The 19047-nt window shown below is 56.1% G+C and overlaps 1 protein-coding gene across 6 annotated transcripts in view; it reads left to right on the top strand.

The window, feature by feature from the left end:
- Positions 1-19047, top strand: part of STARD8 (StAR related lipid transfer domain containing 8) — a 72051-nt gene that overhangs the window by 44963 nt on the left and 8041 nt on the right. For 4 of the 6 annotated variants that reach the window (XM_064159022.1, XM_064159017.1, XM_064159023.1 and 1 more), the window contains 4 exons: positions 10333-10404; positions 12791-12872; positions 15878-15941; positions 17557-18941. In XM_064159022.1, the coding sequence (XP_064015092.1) occupies positions 10333-10404; positions 12791-12872; positions 15878-15941; positions 17557-18941 (1603 nt within the window). Of the gene's footprint in view, positions 1-8198; positions 8221-10332; positions 10405-12790; positions 12873-15877; positions 15942-17556; positions 18942-19047 lie in introns of those variants that run through there. The other 2 variants (XM_064159020.1, XM_064159021.1) reach the window with 2 other exon arrangements.

Here is a 19047-nt window from a genome sequence, read left to right as displayed (position 1 = left end):
ATCAAATGATGGCAGGAGAGGTTTAGGTTAGACGTTTAGGAAAAACTTCTATCCCAAAAGGGTTGGCAAAGAGCAGAACAGGCTGCCTGAGGAGATGGTTGAGTGTATTTGGAAGTCATCTCGATATGGTGCTCAAGGATATGGTGTAGCAGTGGCCCTGACAGAGACCAAGTCCAGAATGCTTGGACTCGATGATCTTGAAGGTCTTTTCCAACTGTAGTGATTCTGTGAACCAGCGAGAAGAGCCTTAAAGCAACCTGTGTGCCACTGCAGAGGGAATGGTGCCCAGTTCTCCTTTGGGAAGCTGTGTTTCTGCACCAGGGCATGTGTGAGAGCTGTGGCTTTGTGCTTGCCACCCCCAGGGGGCTTCAGGACTCCCACCACAGTCCAGAGGAGCCTGTGTGCTCCTCAGCTAGGAACTGTGTATGACATGGAAAAAGCTGCAGAGCTCACAAGGGAGTGCTGCTGCGTGGGGTTCCTCTGGCAGTGCACATTGCTGCTTAGTCTGAATAAATGCATGCAGGAGGGAGGAAATCCCCTTCTCTGTGAAATGAGTGATTGTTTTTTAGTATCTGGATTTAACAGAAGGAGCTGAAGATGGCTCCTGAGCTTGCCATGCAGGAGAGAAGCTGCAGCAGGTTGCGCTGGCTGCAGATGGGAATGCACATCGGTGCAGATGCTGTGCTGTGGGGTTGAGAGCTCTCTGCAGAGGTGAGAGCTGATGATGAGTCTGGTTTGTTAGTCAAACTAGTCTTGTTTTGACCTTCCTTGCCTTTGGTGATGCTTGGGTTGGGTCTCATACTGCACATGGCAAAATCAGCACCGGGATGCAGCTCTCTAGACCTGAACCTCGGAGCACATTGGAGGTGGGGATCAGTTACATGTGCATCATTTTGTTGGTGCTGTGTCCAGTGCTCTTCCAAGCACCACAAAAGCAGACTTCTGTTGTTGTCCATGCCCAGCCAGTCATGATGCCATCCACTCTCATCAGGGAAAGGTGATCTCTGCAGCATCCAACCAATACTATGCCCTGTGCTACTGAAGCAGAGCTTCTGGCACTTCTATCTTCCTTCGAGGGACAAGCTTTTGCTTCTCCAAACAAAGTGTGCCTGAGTCCCATGGGATGACCAACAGGAAGAGAGAGCAGTGCAGTTTTAGAAGGGGTGGGAGACAGGATGGGCAAGGCAGACTGATTTTCCTCAGCCTCTGAGTTAGCTGCTTTCATCCTGCTTCTCTCCCCTGAACTTTGCCTTTGCTTTCTTCAGTCATGGAAACTGAGGCTTCTCCTGGGCCCTCTGCTCCTGCCAAGGGAACTTGCTGCTGTGGTCCCTGAGGTGCAGAGTGGGGATGGTTCCTGCCCTGTCTGTTGTTCCTCTGCAGTCAGAGCAGCTGTGAAAATGCAGGTGGAGGAGGCAAGGAGGATGGATCAGGGTCTTCACCTTCCTGCACCTTTGTTTTGGTGCCCTTTCCATCCCCTGGTTCTGACCAAACATCTGCTCTGCAGCTGCAGCACTCCAGCACGGGACATTTAACCCCTGAGTGACTGCAGGGCTCCTGTGCTGGGGAGGGGAGGGAAAGGGAAGGGAGGAGTTTTATCCCCTTTTCTGTGGCAAAGAAAGTAACAAATGTGTTTGCATGCCACTAAGACATGGTGAAACCTCATTCACTTGGGCCTGATGTGGCTGCTTCAGTGGTGCCTTGCCAGCTTCACTTGCAAAGGCTGCAAGTGTGAATTTAAGTTGCTGAGAGTGGTGCTGGTGGACATGGTGGTGGTCAAATGCAGCTCCTGGATTGGGTCCTCCAAGGGGAGAAGCTTCCCTTTGTCTGGTCATGGTGCAGAACTGAACTCTGGCATTGCCCTGGACTTCCTCGTGGCTGAGGTCTGCCAGTCATGTTTCTGCTCTGCAGAGCACAAGGTTTTGCTTGCTTGGGGTGGTTTAACTTTCTCTGGAGCAGAATAAAGCAGACATAAGACTCCTGTTTGGCTCATTTGCTGGAGAAGACCCCAAAGCTGTCACATCCAGTTGATAACGATGGTTACACGCAGCCCTGGCATGGAGCCGAGGTGTGGCTAGGACAGAGATAAGGACTGGGGGAGTCTTGCTTCTTGGGAGGCTGCTGCCCAGGGCAGGATCCAGGCACACCCTGCATGATGCTGCCTCTGCTCTGGGTTGGGGGCATGAGTGGGGTTTGTTCTGTTATGTAGGAACTTGGCTCTGACAACAGAGCACTGTTTGTTTGGTGTCCTAGGGCCTTTCCTTCCTTTCCACTGTCTTATGCTGAGGAGCTGCTGCTCAGCCTTGCTGTTGTCCAGGGCACAGGACGCTGGGCATCAGCACCTTCCAAAGCTGGATACTGCCATGGGGTTATGGGGGAGGAAGAGAGGTGACCTGGCCAGTGGATGAAGAGCATCTGGGAGTTGAAGGAGTTTGGGGTGACGTGTGAGGGTGGTGCACAAGGTGATCCAGAAACCTGACAGCCTCAGTCTCTTCTGATAGCTTCTTGCCTATGATGTACCAGCTGGAGCTCAGATACTGACACCCATGCAGGCACTGGCCACCAGTTTCTGCTTTGCCTCTAGGGTCAGTTTTACCTTCAGGCTTCCCTCGTGTTCACCTGCTCCATGCAGCAGCTGCCTGGTTCGTGACCAGGGTGATGATGGCCCTGGTCACCATGAGGGCCAGCAGTGCCCCTGCAGTGTCATCACCCCGTGGCATGGTGCCATCCCCAGGAGAGATGCCCTTGGGAGCAGAGAGGACATTCTGGGGCTGGAGGCAGTGCAGGCATCTGAACAATTCCTGGTTGGCGACGCAGCAAGGAGCAGTTCCCAAAACGTGTGAGCCTTATTTACCATGTGAAGGATAATTATGGAAACCCTCCGTGGCTGGGAGAGCATCCAGCCACCTCTCATTCCTCTCTGCCTGCCCTCTCCATGCTGGCAGCTTGGGAATCTCCCCAGCCTGCTGGATGGTGCTGGGAGCTGGAAGCAGATAACTGGTATTTATGGGTGCTGAGTGCCAAACTGTGCGTGGACGAGGGATGCCTGTGGCTGTGTGAAGCTCAGCACTGCCTCTCTAGCTCCAAAAGCCCAGCTTGGTGAGGGCAGCAAGGCCTGGCACAGTGGGGAGGTGGCCAAGGGTGAATCATAGAATCACAGGATGTCAGGGGCTGGAAAGGACCTGGGAAGCTCGTCCAGTTCAACCCCCTGCCAGAGCAGGGTCACCTAGAGCAGACCACACAGGGACACATCCAGGTGGGTTCTGAATACCTCTAGAGGGGGAAACTCCACAACCCCCCTGGGCAGCCTGTTCCAGTGCTCTGTCACCCTCACAGGGAAAAAATTCCCCCTCATGTTTACATGAAACTTTCTCTGCCTCAGCTTCCACCCACTGCCCCTTGGCCTGCCATCAGGCATCACCCAGCAGAGCCTGGCTCCAGCCTCCTGGCACTCACCCTGCACATATTGATAACCATTGGTGAGGTCACCTTTTAGTCTCCTCCTCTCCAAGCAGCACAGCCCCAGCTCCCTCAGGCTCTCCTTGTAAGAGAGATGTTCCCTTCCCTTCAGCAGCTTTGTGGCTCTGTGCTGGACTCTCTCAAGCAGTTCTGTGTCCCTCTTGGACCCCAGTTCTGACACACTACTGGGGTACAGTACTCCAGATGTGGCCTCAGCAGGGCAGAGCAGAAGAACAGGAGAACTTGTCTGACCTACTAACCACAGCCCTTCTAATACACCCCAGGATAGCATTGGCCCTCCTGGCCCTAAGAGCACATGGGTGAGAAGTGCCTTCAGTCAGCACGGGAGGGGGTCTGCGTCTGTCCCTGGGGTGTGTTTGGGTGATGCCCCATTCCCAGAGGTGGCACTGGTTGCTGTGAGCACTGCACTGGGTGAATTCCTTCCTAACAGGTAGTGCCTCAGCCCCAGTGGTTTCAGCAGCAGCTGGGTAGGTGTTTCCCATGGGATGGGGATGTTTCAGCTCCTCACTTTTTCAAGCAGCAAAGGTGCAAACCCCTGCTTTGGGAGATGTGTGAGGATTTTGGTGAGTTAAAAGGAGGCAAGTTTTTCTCTCTGTGGGCTGGGCAGCTGAGCTCCACTCCTGCAGAGTGTAGGCAGCAGCTTCTTTTGAGGCAGGATGGAAAGAAAACAGCAAAAGGAAAAGAAAAGAGAAGTCTTCCCCCAGCAGCAGCAGTGTGGCAGGCAGGCAGGGACTGAGCCTTCCCGCCCGCAGCTGCCTCCATGGCTTTCCATGATGTAAGATGTGGGCAGTCCCACGCTGTGGTTTGCCTTTCACACTGCAATTGGCTGCGGGGGACTGTTTTAATGGGGCGTTTGGAAACTGTCTGTGAGGAGCTGGGCTGTGACTGCCCGGCTGTGATTGCTGGTTCCTAAAGCGAAAGTGCAGAGCCGGGGTTCTGGGAAGTGGCTTTCCTGCCTGTAATTACCCCAACCTCCTGTCTGCCAGCAAGCTCCTTTTAGAGCTTTTAGTGCACCTCTCAGGCTTCCCCCCCCCACCCCACGCCTGCTCTGTGTCAGAGCTGGGGTAGTTGTAACCCCAAAAGTACTTGAGGGAGAGGTGTCAGGCTCCAGATGCCCCACGGCCAGGAGCTGTTCCTGTAAGAGCCTTCATGGGTCTGCCATTGGGTTGCATCTAGGGACAGCAGAAAGCAGCCCAGAGAGCCAACCAGAGCCTGGGCTGCATCAAGAGCAGTGTGGGCAGCAGGGTGAGGGAAGTGATCCTCCTCCTCCTCTGCACTGATGAGACCCCACCTGGAGTGCTGCATCCAGGTCTGGAGCCACTGTTACAGGGGGGCTATGGATGTACTGGAAGGTGTCCAGAGAAGGGCCACGAGGATGAGCAGAGGGCTGGAGCTGCTCTGCTGTGAGGAGACACTGAGGGAGTTGAGACTGTTCAATCTGGAGAGAAGGCTCCCAGGTGACCTTTTTGTGGCCTCTGAAGGTGGCCTACAGGAAAGCTGGGGAGGGACTTTTTAGGCTGTCAGGTAAGGATAGGACTGGGGGGAATGGAACAAAGGTGGACATGGGTAGATTCAGCCTGGATGTTGGGAAGAAATTGTTCAGCATGAGGGTGGTGAGAGCCTGGAAGGGGTTGCCCAGGGAGATGGTGGAAGCCTCATCCCTGGAGGTGTTTAAGGCCAGGCTGGCTGAGGCTGTGGGCAGCCTGATCTAGTGTGAGATGTCCCTGCCCATGGCAGGGGGGTTGGAACTGGCTGATGCTTATGGTGCCTTGCAACCCTGACTGATTCTGTGATTCTGTGACATGCCATGGAGCAGTGACTGCAGGAAGGTTGTGGGTGGGATTTTGTCCTTCCCACACACACACACTTTCATGTTTATTTTCATCCTCTTCTTCCACTTTCACTAGCAAAATGATTGCCTCTTTCTCTGCCTTTGCTTTCTGCCCGCTGCCCTGGTCTGTCAGGATGTGCTGGGGGCTCCAGAGTCCCAGTCTGTGGCAGGGGATGCAGTGCCCTCCATCCCCAGATCACTTTGCAGCAGCCAATCTGGTGGAGCTGCTCCCACTGAACCTGCTTTCTGATGGCCCACGGTGGCACATCAACTCCAGTGGCACTTGGACCACAGTGTGTGCCCCTGCTTGAGCACAGGAGAGAGGAGAGAATCCGTGGATGCCTTTTCCTGGGGAAACAACACCCAGCCTCAGCAGCTGCTGGAGAAGGGCAGAGTCTTTGACTCTTTGACTGGAGAGGACTCTCTGGTGATACCTGGGGGCTGTGCACCACCAGAAGCTTTGTCCAGTGAGTGCATTGGTGCTGGTTCCCCTACCGTGGGGATGTTCAGGTGCTTGCTGGTGTGCCAGGGTAGGTATAGGCTGGATATTAGGAAGAAGTTCTTCACAGAGAGAGTGATTTCCCATTGGAATGGGCTGCCCAGGGAGGTGGTGGAGGCACTGTCCCTGGGGGTCTTCAAGAAAAGACTGAATGAGGCACTTAGTGCCATGGTCTGGTTGACTGGCTAGGGCTGGGGGATAGGTTGGACTGGATGATCTTGGAGGTCTCTTCCAACCTGGTTGATTCTATGATTCTATGATGTTCAGGTGCTTGCTGATTCCCCTACCATGGAGATGTTCAGGTGAGGGTGTTCAAGGCTCATCTCATGTGGAGAGCTTCCTTTGAAGTGGGAGACATAACAGGATCTCTCATCTACCTTCCCTGCCTTCATTCATTGAACTGGTTATCAACTTTGTGAGCATCCTCGCTGCTCTGTCAGAGGTGGGCGAAGGTGGCTGACAGGTTTGGCAGTGCTGCTGACAGCTGGGCAATGCTGACATGGGCAGACAAGCCTTGTGCAAGGCTTCCAGGAAGCCACCAGCCCCTCTTCCCATCTGTGATGCCATCTCTTTGTGTCCTGCCTGCATCAGAAGGAGGGTTCCTGGGTGGTGGCAGGAGCTGGCATGTGGTGAGCACACAACTTGTGCTGTGTCTGTTAATGAGAATTTAGTTTCACACAACTTGTGCTGTGTCTGTTAATGAGAATTTAGTTTCACACAACTTGTGCTGTGTCTGTTAATGAGAATTTAGTTTCACACAACTTGTGCTGTGTCTGTTAATGAGAATTTAGTTTCTCTAGCTAGTTCTGCTCTGTGGAGAAACACTTGGGCTTCTGAAATGATAAAGGGAAGATATGGTGAAGGCTATGCCTGGAGTGTTGTGTCCAGCTTTGGGCTCCCTAGTTCAAGAGGGAGAGGGAACTACTGGAGAGTCCAACAAAGGGCCATGATGACGATGGGAGGACTGAACCATCTCTCTTACCAGGAGAGGCTTTTTAGCCTGAAAATGAGAAGACTGAGAGGGGATCTTATAAATGCATCCAAATATGTAAAGAGTGGAGGGCATGAGGTTGGGGCTGGGGTCTTTTTAGCGGTGGCCAGTGACAGGACCAGGGGCAGTGAGAACATAGGAGGCTTTGATTCCCGGTGTCGTAGGATGACAGAGCACTGGAACACACTGCCCAGAGAGAGTGTGGAGTCTCCTTCTTTGGAGGCTTAAAAAATCCTCGTGGACATTGCATCTCTGTGCAGCCTGGTCTAGGTGTACCTGCATTAGCAGGAGGATTGGAATAGATGCTCTCCAGAGGTCCCTTCCAACCCCTACCGTTCTGTGGTTCTATGATTGTCCACCAGCTCCACAGCAGCAGATGCTGTCATAGGCAGGGACACCTCCTACCAGAACAGGTCACTCAAGGCTTCATCCAGCCTGGCCTTGAACACCTCCAGGGAGGCTGTGGAGCAGAGAATCACCCAATGTGATCTATGATCACATTCCATGCTTCTGTGCTCCACAACCTCCCTGGGCAACCTGTGCCAGTGTCTCACCACCCTCACCACAAACAACTTCTTCCTAACATCCAGTTTCAATCTCCCCTTGTCCTGTCATTACAAGACCTTGCAAACAGTCCCTCCCCACCACCTACCAGCTCTCTGAACAGCCTGGGCCGGGGTCTCACCCCTCTCAGTATAAAAAGTGTTTTTCCTTCCATCTAGTCTGAATCTCCCTGGTTTAGATGAAACCATCGCCCCTTGTGCTGTCACAAGAGGCTCTGCTATAAACCCTATCCCCAGCTTTCTTACAGCCCCTTTAGGTACAGGAGGGCACAATAAGGTCTCCCTGGAGCATTCTCTTCTGCAGGCTGAACAAGCCCAGTGTTAACCTGCCCGTCCTTTCCTGCACATCCCTGGGAAAGCACGTCTGTGGGAAGGGCGGGCAGCAGGAGGAAGTTGGCCCTGGCTCCATCCTGGACAGGGACACTTGGAAACCTTTTCCCTGCCAGCTCTTTGGCATGTCGAGGGCTGGGGGTGAGCAGATCCCTCGGTGGGTTTGCACCCACTGGATGGAGCTCCGGAAGGATGCAGGAGTCTCTGCAGCGGGCAAAGCCTGGAGCTTGGCACTGAAATGGGGCGAGGAGAGCACTGGTTCCCCTCGGCCTCCCGCCAGCCCCTGGCCGGGAGGAGGCGGTGGAAGGGAAGGAAATGTCGTGCTCTGACTCCTCGTTTCCACCCGGCCATGGGCAGCCAAGCTGGGAGCATCCTGCTGCAGACCGCAGCCCCGGGACCCTGCTGCTGCCCACGGTGAGGTGACCGCGGCCACCCTGGGTGTCAGCTGCGCCTCCCCTGGCCAGCCGAGCGCTGCTGGCTGGCACCAGGACCATGCTCTTCTACCGGCTCAGCCCCTCCGGCATCAGGGGTAAGCTCGGCAGGCAGCTCCGCTTCAGGCTGCCCTCTGCTTTGCTGTCCTCTCGGAGAGGGACGCCAGAGCTGTCCCTCCCTGGGGACGGTGGGCAGCAGGGGGCCAGGACACCACGGAGCAGGGGCGGGTGGGAGGCTGGTAGCACTGTTCTTGTCTGGGCCATGCTGGCCTCGGGGGCCAATGACTGCTGTGAGCTGAGGGAGAGTGGAGTGGAGCAGGAGAGGGTCTGGTAGGTTCTGGGGAATGCCCATCCCTGGGCTCTGCAGAGCTGTTGTGCCCAAGGACCACTCAAGGAGCATGAATCTTGGAGCCTTCCCAGCTGGACAGTCACAGCCACAAGGCACCTGCCCCTCTGGGGGTGCCAGGATGTGCAGGAGGCATGCAGTGCTCCACAGAGACCAGGCTGACCTGGTCAGGCTCCTGAGCTGAGGTCTCCACAGAGATTACTGCATCCTGAGGGCAGGAGGGGTCAGCCCTAGGATTTCAGCTGGGCTCATGGCCCAGCTAAAGACAGCTGCACTGTTTGGACCCAGATGCTGATGCTTCTTCCAAAACAGCTTCCCAAAACTCCTCAAGTACTTGGGTCCAGGGTTCTGGTTTGATCCTGTCCTTAACTGAACTGCTTGTTTTGAGCTTTTTTATTTCTTTTTGTCCCTTGCTGTAGCTTTGTGATTGGGAATTCAGCTGAGGCTGGTGCTGGGTGGTGATGAAATTGGGGTGTTTCATTGCAATCTGCTCTGGGTGGGTCCAGCCTCAGTTCAGCCTGCGCTGGGTGGTGCCTCCTAGAAACTGCCGTCACATTTTCTACCCCTGAGGTCAGACGTTTGTGACTCTCAGGAGTATATAAACCTCAGCAGACTGACAGCAGGCAGCAGCTTGCTTTGGCTGCCTGAGCTTTGGGCTGTTTTTTCCCTCGAGTTGTGTAAAGTTGAGGAGTTTCCCAGCAAATAGTGTGGGCTGTTGGGTGGGCGAGAGCTGGACTGTGTGTGAGAGGTGGCAACCAACCAGGCAGGGGCTGTAGGAAAGCATCAGGGGTTTGGTGCCCGCCAGCTAGAAGGAAGAGGTGGGGTGATGGGAAAGGGGAAGGAGGAGGGAGAAGAAAAGGTTTATTTGGCAGGCTTCTCTGGAGGATGTTTGCAAAAGTGACCAGCCTGAAGCTTTGATGAGCTTGGAACTAATTATTAAAAACAAAGATCTTCCTCCCTTGCCTGGCACAGAGCTGTGTTTGGTTTGGTGGGTTCAGAAATGAAATGTTTCTTCAGGAGGTTAAAATCCTGTCTCCCAGCCCTGTTACTCCCACATTACCTCCTCCTCCTTGCCTTCTGCTAGTAGGGAGGCTGAACTAGGTGGTTTCTGCTCCATTGGGCTGAAATCTCCACTCTGTGCACCGGCACAACCCAGCCTTGACTTTGTGCACATGAAACATGGGCTCAGGAGGTGGGAGGCAGTGGGCTGTGGCTTTGGGGGGCATCGCTGCTGCCAGATAGGATGCTCAGGAGCTGGAAGTGAGCAGGTTGTGGCTCTGTGGAGCAGCTCTGCTGTCAAATGGGGTGCTCAGGAGATGAGGGAGTGTGAGTTGTGGGTCTGGAGAGCACTACTGTTGCCAAGTGGGGTGCTCAGGAGATGAGGGAGAGTGAGTTGGGGGTCTGGAGAGCACCACTGCTGCCAGGTGCTCAGGAGATGAGGGAGAGTGAGTTGGGGGTCTGGAGAGCACCACTGCTGCCAGGTGCTCAGGAGATGAGGGAGAGTGAGTTGGGGGTCTGGAGAGCACCACTGCTGCCAGGTGCTCAGGAGATGAGGGAGAGTGAGTTGGGGGTCTGGAGAGCACCACTGCTGCCAGGTGCTCAGGAGATGAGGGAGAGTGAGTTGGGGGTCTGGAGAGCACCACTGCTGCCAGGTGCTCAGGAGATGAGGGAGAGTGAGTTGTGCCTCTGAGGTGCTCCACTGCTGCCTGGTGCTCAGGAGATGGGGGGCAATGAGTTGTGTCTCTGGGCAGCACCACTGCTGCCAGGTGGGGTGCTCAGGAGATGGCAGGGAGCAGGTTGCTGCTCCAAGGGGTGTTGCTGGTGCCAAATGGGATTCTCAAGCCAGTTCTTTGCTTTCTTTCAGAAACTGAAGCCAAGAAAGCTTGTGCCTGGCTGCGAGCAGCAGGCTTCCCCCAGTATGCCCAGCTGTACGAAGGTGAGAGCTGCCTCCTCCTGCTGACCCCTGTGCCTGTGCTGTTCTTGGGGGCTCCTGTCCTGTGTCTCAACCTCGGGTGGCTGCAGAGAGAGCTAGCAAAGCTCTGGTGGGGGGAGAAGGCAAAGAGAGTTGTTTACTGGTTATGTGATCATGTGTTAAAAGTTGAAGCCCTCAGCCTTGGCTGTGGCCTGGAGAGCTGGCCATGCTGGCAACTTTTCTGCATTCCTGAACTTTTCCCCTTTGGGCAGGGCCATGAGGAGTCCCCGGGGTGGCTGCTCCAGCTGGGGCTTTGGAGAGCCGGCGGCTCCTCAGTAGTTGGATGTTTGTGGTGGGTGAGAGGGCAGAGACAGCCAGGGTAGGTAACACAGGGAGGTTCTTTCTCTGCTGCCCCACTGACACGTCCAGCAGCTCCTGCCCTGCCCTGGGATGCTATCTGGGAGCAGTTCTGCTCTTTCTGAGGACACAGCAGGGGCAGATCATGTCCCCAGGGTGCAGGAGGTGAGCAGACTCCCTTAAGAGACCTGCTCCCAGCACCTCTGCCACACGCTCACAGGTGGTTGCAGGGTGGCTGGTGGGGGGTCTCACCTCCTGCTCAGACCCACGATGGGATGGCTGGTCTGTGCTGAGGGGCTGGTGCTGAGGAGCAGTAGCTGCAGCTGGCTGGGACAATGGCGGGAAGCCAGGTCTCCTGTGGGCCATGGTGATGGCCATTGTTCACCCGGGCACTTCCACCACCCCTACCACATGTGCACAGGAGCCATGCTCTTGCCCCCCAGTGATGGCTTTGCAGGCTGCCTGTTTGCCTCTGGTTGCTATTTTGGGGCACAAACTCCTAGCACAGCCACATGCCAGGACCAGCAGGGTTCCTGCTCGGACACCCAAGCCCAGGTGCTGGCCCCCAGCAGTTCTTGCAGCCTGAGGGGTGAGGAGCAGGTGCTGGGTGCTGGAGTCTATGAATAAACTGACCCTTTCCCAGCCTCTCTGTGCAAGACTTTCCACATCCTCCAAGTGTTTCGTTCTGTTTTTCTCCCCAGCTGCCAGGGCTTTGTGTCCCCTGGTAATTGTGCTTGAAAGCTTCATTAACAGCTGGACTGAGACACTTGTGGTTAGTGGCTCAATTCTGCTAGTCCCAGAGAGAGCAGGGAACTGGATGGAGGCCCTTGGGCATCTTGGGCACCTCACCACCCTCACCCAACTTACTTGGAAAGAGCACTGCCCAAAGACCTTGGGCATGTGCCACCTCTGGGTGGTCCTCCAGCTGCTGCCCAGTGAGTGCATCTGCATGTGGAGAACCAACCCATGGCCTTTGAGGCATGGAAGGATTGAACGAGGTGCTGGATTTACTGTGCCACCACACCATTCTTGCCCTGGGAGACCCCTGAGCAGCTCCTGCCTCTCCCCAGGGGAGCTGAGAGGCTTTCTTGACCCTAGGGGTGAGTTGGGAGAAAGGAGCCATTGACAAGTGACCAATGCTTGTATTGCCTCTTGGGGCACCAAGATGTCTTCTGGATGGTCTTTGGGAGGTGACCACTCTGCAAAACCCATCATGGAGTGCCAGTGGGAGAAACTGAGGGGTCCTTAAACCAAAGAAGGGGAGCCTGGGCCCCAGATGTGTGCAGCTGGTAGCAGAGCTGCGTGGTGGTACCTGCATGGCTGTATGAAGAGCTGCTGTTTATTTCTGTATCAGCTCATCTCACTGAGTGCCAGTGCCAAAGCCAGCCCAGCACCCCAGCCCAGCAGGAAGGTGTCCTGGGTGTGCCAAGATCCCCAATGCAGTGCACAGGTTGTTTGTGCTGTGATGGGGAACTGGTCTGAGGGGGAGGCAAAGCAAGGGCTGTCTGCTGCGTGGCACTGGTCCCCTCAGCGTCTGCATACCCTCCGAGCCTGGTGGGGCTTGTTTTCATTGCTCTCATCTACCCAGCTCATCCCTGCCACCTCTTGTGCTCACCACCACAGCACCAGAGCAGTCCTGGCTTTTCTGCATCCTGCTCCTCTGTGTCTCTCTCTTGGTTGTGCTCTTTGCTGGCTGCCTCCTGGAGCTGTGGGCAAAACGTGGTCCCTTGGGAGGAACTGCTGCTGGGAACCTAGGTGGAGTCCTGCCTCGGAGAACTGTTTCAGCAGGACTGACTGTCTCTGTGGATTCCTTTCCCACAGCCATGCCTGTCACGAGTGGCAGTGTTCTCCTGGCTTCTTCCAGCTGGTACTCATGGCCCAGAAATCTCTCACACCTTTCCTCTCCACCTCCCCAGCTTTCCATCCTTGGTGCCCTTCCTCCTTTTGCTCCCCACAGCATCTCGCTCCCCCCATGCTCTCCACTATCCCTTGTGCCTGCTGAAGTGGCTGGCTTGAGGACAACCACTCATTTTCATCTCATTTCCCTCCCCAGACTCATTGTTCCCTCTCGACATCGGTGCTGTGAAGAAGGACCACAGCTTCCTGGACCAGGACTCCCTCAAATCCCTGTGCAGGTAACTCACCCTCACACCCTTTCACTGCTGCAAGTGAGGGCTCTTGGTGGCTGCCCACAGCTGGTGGGGTGCTGTTGGGTGCTTGCTGTGCTCAGAGCCTGCCTGGTGCTGTCACTCCCTCTGGAACAAGGGGCCTGGATGGTTTAGGCTTAGGAATGGGAAAGCATTGCTGGGTGCATTGGTCTGTGCCTGGCTACTGGGTGGTGCCAAGGAACTGACAGCAGTTTTGGGTTGAGCACAGAGGTCCTGGAGAGCAGAAGCATTCCCCATTCTTCTCCTTATCTGACTTTCAGGCTGTGTTTTAATTTCATGCTTGGGTAATTAGCCCATAAAGCTGGATTAGAAGTGAATTGATTGGTGCTGAACTGTAAAACAGACCCAGTTTTGCTGGGGCTGACCCAGATCTGCCCACACTCTTTGTCTGCCCAGGGTGCAGGTTATGTTGCTTTATTGTGCAAGGATGCTTCACAGTGTCTCTGAGAGCAAAGCAGAGTTTGGAAACCACATCTCTGAGTCAGTGAAAGGGCCTTGGTTGGAAGGCAGATTCATCTCGAAGTGCTCAAGGATGAAATCATGCCCATGGGACTGAGTTTCACCCAGTCATCAGCCGTGTGCCACCTGCGAAAGAGAGAAGAGCCAGCGAGGGCTTTGCTGAGCAGCGGTGCAGGGGGCTCTGAGAGCATCTCCTGCTGCTGCTGAGCGCTGCCGCGGGTGCTCAGGACGAGGCTTTGGGAGCTGGCAGCTCGCAGTGGCATTCGTTCTGTGCAGGTGAAGCCTCTGCTGGTGACTCCTTCCCCGGACAGCAGCTGGGCTGGCTGTGCCGAGGCAGATTCCTGCCTTCCCGAGTGCTCGCTGGCTTCATGTGACGTGGGTCGTGGCGGTGCCTGGCAACGCTGCCCTCCCGCACGTTTCCCACCGGGACACGTTACCCCTGCAGCCGCGGGGCTGAAAATAGCCGCGGGAGATGCCGCCGGGCGTGCGGCTGCGGGCGGGCAGCGGTGCCTTCGGAAAGGGGGGGAACATCCCAGCGCTGCCAGCCCCAGCAAACAGCTGACACCCAAAGGAGGGACCCTCTCCCCTCCCCACCCCGGTGTGTGCCTGCCCGGCCGAGCTGTGTGTCCGTCTGTCCGGAGGGGCTGTTGGCACGCCGTGACTCAGCCTTGCCGTGACTCCCGGGGCCGCTCCGCCGCGCCCGTGCCCCCGCGCTGACTCCGCGCCGAGGAACGAGCGCTGCCTCCCACACGCTGCTCCCAGCAGAGCAGAGCAGGCATGGAAAAGGAGCTGGGGCTTAGCATTTGTTTTTCCAGCAGCGAGGTTGCTGTGCTGAGCAGGAGGGGATGATCTTATTACTGTCTACAACTACCTGAAGGGACATTGTAGCCAGGTGGGGGGTGGCCTCTTCTCCCAGGCAACCAGCAATAGAACAAGGGGACACAGTCTCAAGTTGTGCCAGGGTAGGTATAGGCTGGATGTTAGGAAGAAGTTCTTCACAGAGAGAGTGATTGGCATTGGAATGGGCTGCCCAGGGAGGTGGTGGAGGCACCGTCCCTGGGGGTCTTCAAGAAAAGCCTGGATGAGGCACTTAGTGCCATGGTCTGGTTGATTGGTTAGGGCTGGGTGCTAGGTTGGACTGGATGAGCCTGGAGGTCTCTTCCAACCTGGTTGATTCTATGATTCTATCCCCTGCACTGCTTCCCAGTGAGCTCCTGGTTTTCCCTCCTGGTGGTCTCAGCGGGGCAAAAGGTGAAGAGAGAGAGATCTTTTTGACCATCCTGCCCTGTCTGAGCTTTCAGGTCCTTTTGTCATCACTTGGCTGGCTACAGGAGTTTCTGAGGCTGTTTTGCTCTGAGAAGCTGGGGCAGGTCATCCCTGCCTGCTGGCAGGATGGACTTGAGCTGCCTATGCTGGACCATTGTGGCTTGGCAGGGATGTTCTAGTCCTCCCCTGGACTGTTTCTGGGTCCAGGAGGAATCCTCGTGCAGCATCTGGCTAACAAAAAGGTCTAAAAGAACACTGGAAAACACAATTCTTCCAAAAACCAAAAGCATCCCCTTGGATGTGTTCTCTTCCCCACTAGCATGCTGTGCTCCTCTCCCACTCCCTCTGCTAGAGGACTGCATTGAATCCTGCTGCAGGATTCACTGAACACTGTTGGTTGTGTGTGGGGAGGTGTTTCCAGTGGGATTGCAAGAGGAACATTAGCCACTTTTTTGCTGAAATGTCCCTGAGATGTGGCTGTGCAGATTGGTGTTTGCAGGCTGGGGCAGAAGTGTCTGCCATAGTGTTTGTGGAGGTGCTGATTAAAGTGAATCAATTTGAGATTCGTTCACTTGCATAAAAGATAAACAGCCAAGGCTTGAGCTGTAGGTGAGAGAAAAGTGAAGGGCCTGGAGAAGGCGAGCCCTGTGCCTTGGGAATAGCAGAATCACCCTTGGCAGCCTTTGGAGCTGGGCTGCTCCTCCATGGGCAGTGGGGAGGGGATTGTGGCTGACCCTTCAGCAGTCTGTGGAGCCAGCTCATGGCTGAGGCAAACCCACAACACATGGAAGGTGTATAGCAAATCCCACTGGAGAGGTGCCCAGCACCCATGTGGTGCTGGAATGGTGGGAGATGGGCATCCCTTGGTGCTGTGATTATGGGAGAGCACACCTGGGGTGCTGTGGTGGCTGCTGGTGTTTGGGCACAGCCAGGGGAATGCCTGGGCTTGCAAAATCCCTGCTGGCACACAACCAAGGGCTTGTGCCACTTGAACAGTTTCACCCTGTGGCTGCAAAGCCCAAGGTTCATGTGACTGGGTGCTGGGGTGGGTGGCAGCCAGGAATGGGTGCCTGCAGGACTCTTAGTGCTGTGCCAGGCTTCAAATGTGCCCCTGAACCGTGGAGCTGCAGCTGCTGGGGGGACGAGTGATGCACAGTAAGGGCTGTAAGACAGAAACACTAAAGAAGGAGGAAAAGCAGCACTGTGGGGACCAGGCCTGGGGTAAATTCTCTCTGCATTTCTTGCAGGAGGCTGATGACCCTGAACACATGTGCCTCCATGAAGCTGGAAGTCCACTTTCAGCGTAAGCAGGTAGGTCCTGGCTAACAAAGGGCAGGCAAGGGGGCTGAGGGATGTGGGGGTGACATTTGCACACCAAACCTGTGGTCCAGGATTGCCCCTGGGCATGGAGCAAGTCAGGGATGTCCCTGCTGCCTGTGACATATCCAGAGGCAGCCTGGAAGCAGCACCTTCCCTTCCCTGCTGTGCACTACAGCCCTTGAGCATGGCAAAATAATGATATCAGTGACAGTGTAACCAGCAGGACCAGGGCAGGGACTGTCCTTCTGTACTCAGTATTGGTGAGACCTCACCTCAAATGCTGGGCTCAGTTTTGGGCCACTCACTGCAGGGAGAACATTGAATTACTGGAGCATGTCCAGAGAAGGGCAGTGAAGCTGGTGAAGTGTCTAGAGCACAGGTCTTGTGAGGAGCAGCTGAGGAAAGTGGGGTGGGTCAGTCTGGTGACAAGGAGGCTGGATGGAAACAGCCTCAGGTTGCACCAGGGAAGGTTTAGGTTGGATGCAAGGAGCAATTTTTTTCCCAAAGGGTTGTCAAAGCCTGGAACAGGCTGCTCAGGGCAGCAGGGGAGGGGTTTAAAAGCTCTGGTGGGGTTTAAAAAACATGTAGATGTGGTACTGAGGGACATGGTTTAGTGGTGACCTGGCAGTGCTGGGTTAATGGTTGGACTCAATGATCTCCAACCTGCGCTTTGAAGAGCAGTCCATGTCGGATATTGGCACCTCCACCGGCGACTTTGACAGCACAGGCAACTCCCTCAGCCAATGGCATCCTGGCCTGGATCAGGAGCAGTGAGGCCAGCAGGACAAGGGAGGTTCTTGTGCCCCTGTGCTCAGCACTGCTCAGACCACACCTTGAGTGCTGTGTCCAGTTCTGGACTCCTCAATTCAAGAGAGATGCTGAGATGCTGGAATGTGTCCAGAGAAGGGCAGCAAGGCTGGTGAGGGGCCTGGAGCACAGCCCTGTGAGGAGAGGCTGAGGGAGCTGGGGGTGTGCAGCCTGCAGAAGAGGAGGCTCAGGGCAGAGCTCATTGCTGTCTACAACTACCTGAAGGGAGGCTGTAGCCAGGTGGGGTTGGGCTCTTCTCCCAGACAGCAGCAGGACAGGGGGACACAGTCTCAAGTTGTGCCAGGGGAATTCTAGGCTGGTTGGTAGGAGGAAGTTGTTGTCAGAGAGAGTGATTGGCATTGGAATGGGCTGCCCAGGGAGGTGGTGGAGGTGTTGAAGAAAAGCCTGGCTGGGGCACTCAGTGCCATGATCTGGTTGATTGTCTAGGGCTGGTTGCTAGGTTGGCCTGGATGATCTTGGAGGTCTCTTCCAACCTGGTTGACTCTGTGATTCTATGATCTTAAAGGTCTCTTCCAACCAAATGATTGGTAAAAATGAATCAATCCATCAATCAAAATGTCTATGAAAATGATGCCTGGTGGCACCTGGAGCCCTCCATTGCTGAAGAAGACCAGAGCTTGTTTATGGGGGTGTACATGATGCTCTATTCCTCATTTGGGGCGATGCTGGTGGCTGTGCCTTCCTCTGCGTGCCTAACCCAGGCCAGTGGGGTTAGGGGACACATTGAGCCTCCACAGTTCCTACTGATTCATTGTCCTTTGTTCCAACCTGCCCCTAGAATGAAGACTCAGAGGAGGAAGACCTGTGTGCCATCAGCGACCGGTGGGCTTTTCAAAGGGACAGCAGGAGGTGGTCCCGGGTGGGGTCGGTCGATGTCCTCTCCCAGGGCTCCGAGGTGCTGAGCTCCAGCATGCGGCCAGTGTCCAGCCGTGAGAGCATCCTCACAGACCTCAGCACCAACCCGGAGGCCGTGTCCCTGCACAGCGCTGGCAGCACGGGCAGCACAGGCGGCACGCTGGGCACTAAGGCGACGCCACCCGACCTCCTGTCCCCCATCGATGCCACCACCGCTGCCATCACCAGCTCCAGCTGTAGCCTGAGCGAGCGGTCCTTGCCAGAGAAGCCCTCAAGCTGCGACGAGGACGCCAAGGAGAAGCCAAAGAAACGACGCTCTCGCAGCTTCCTGAAGAGGATCGAGTCCCTCCGAAGGAAGGACAAAGAGAAAGCCAGCCCGGACGAGAAGGGAGCCCCGCACGGCAGCAGCGCAGCCACGCCGGGATTGGGTTCCCTCAAGGCTAAAGGGGACGTTGTGGCCACCAAGGCCAGCTCCTCAAAAAAGGGGATATCCGCCTCTTTCCATGGCAAGAAACGCTTCTTCTCGGTATCCTACAGGACTAACCGCTTGCTGGGCTCGGGTGGGAGCAAGGGGGGCTCCGACCCGAAACGCAGCGGTGTCTACCTGGAGGACTACGACCCCGCAGAGACGGCCAGTGGCGACTGGGCTGCGGGAGGCTGCCAGCACCTGCAGGCACACCGAGGCAACTGCCTGGTCTACATCCCCCGGGACCACAAGCCAGGCACCTTCCCCAAATCCCTCTCCATCGAGAGCTTGTGTCCCTTGGGCGGCAGCTCCCTCACCCACTGGAAGTCGGGGAAGGGAGCTGTGGGGCTGGGCGCAGGCGGCAGCAGCAGCAGCGGCGAGGGCTTGTCCTCACCACGGGGCTTCTCCTGCCGGCACCGGCACCGCCAGGGCTCCTGCAGCTCCCTGGGCAGCCGCGTCAGCCTCTACGACAACGTGCCCGAGTTTGGCAGCAGCGAGGATTTCTGCAAGGAGGATGGGGAGGTGACCTACGAGAACCTGGATGATATCCTGCAGCACATGTGGGGGCTCCAGCAGAAGGTGGAGCTCTGGTATAAAGCCATCTCCCCTGACCTGGCTGGGGAAGAGGGGGGCGAGGAGGAGGAGGATGATGAGGAGGAGGAAGGGTCGGACTCGGGAGGGGAGCCCTCCAACCTGCACTTTGAAGAGCGGTCCATGTCGGATGTTGGCACCTCCACCAGCGATTTTGACAGCACAGGCAACTCCCTCAATGAGGCTGAGGAGATCGAGATGCGGGAGCGCCGGGACTCCGGGGTGGGAGCATCGCTCACCAGGCCCTGCCGGTAAGCACGGCCTGGGAACGGGGCTGGGGCTGTGTCCTCCCCTCCTCTGCTGCGCCTGGGAAGGGCTCAGTCCTGGAGCTGACTGGTTGCTGCTGACCAGGGGACC

This window comes from Pogoniulus pusillus, chromosome 19 (assembly GCF_015220805.1).
Source record: "Pogoniulus pusillus isolate bPogPus1 chromosome 19, bPogPus1.pri, whole genome shotgun sequence".
Lineage (NCBI taxonomy): Eukaryota > Metazoa > Chordata > Aves > Piciformes > Lybiidae > Pogoniulus > Pogoniulus pusillus.
The sequence above is the reverse complement of the archived record's forward strand: the minus strand, read 5'-3'. Positions and strand labels throughout refer to the sequence as shown.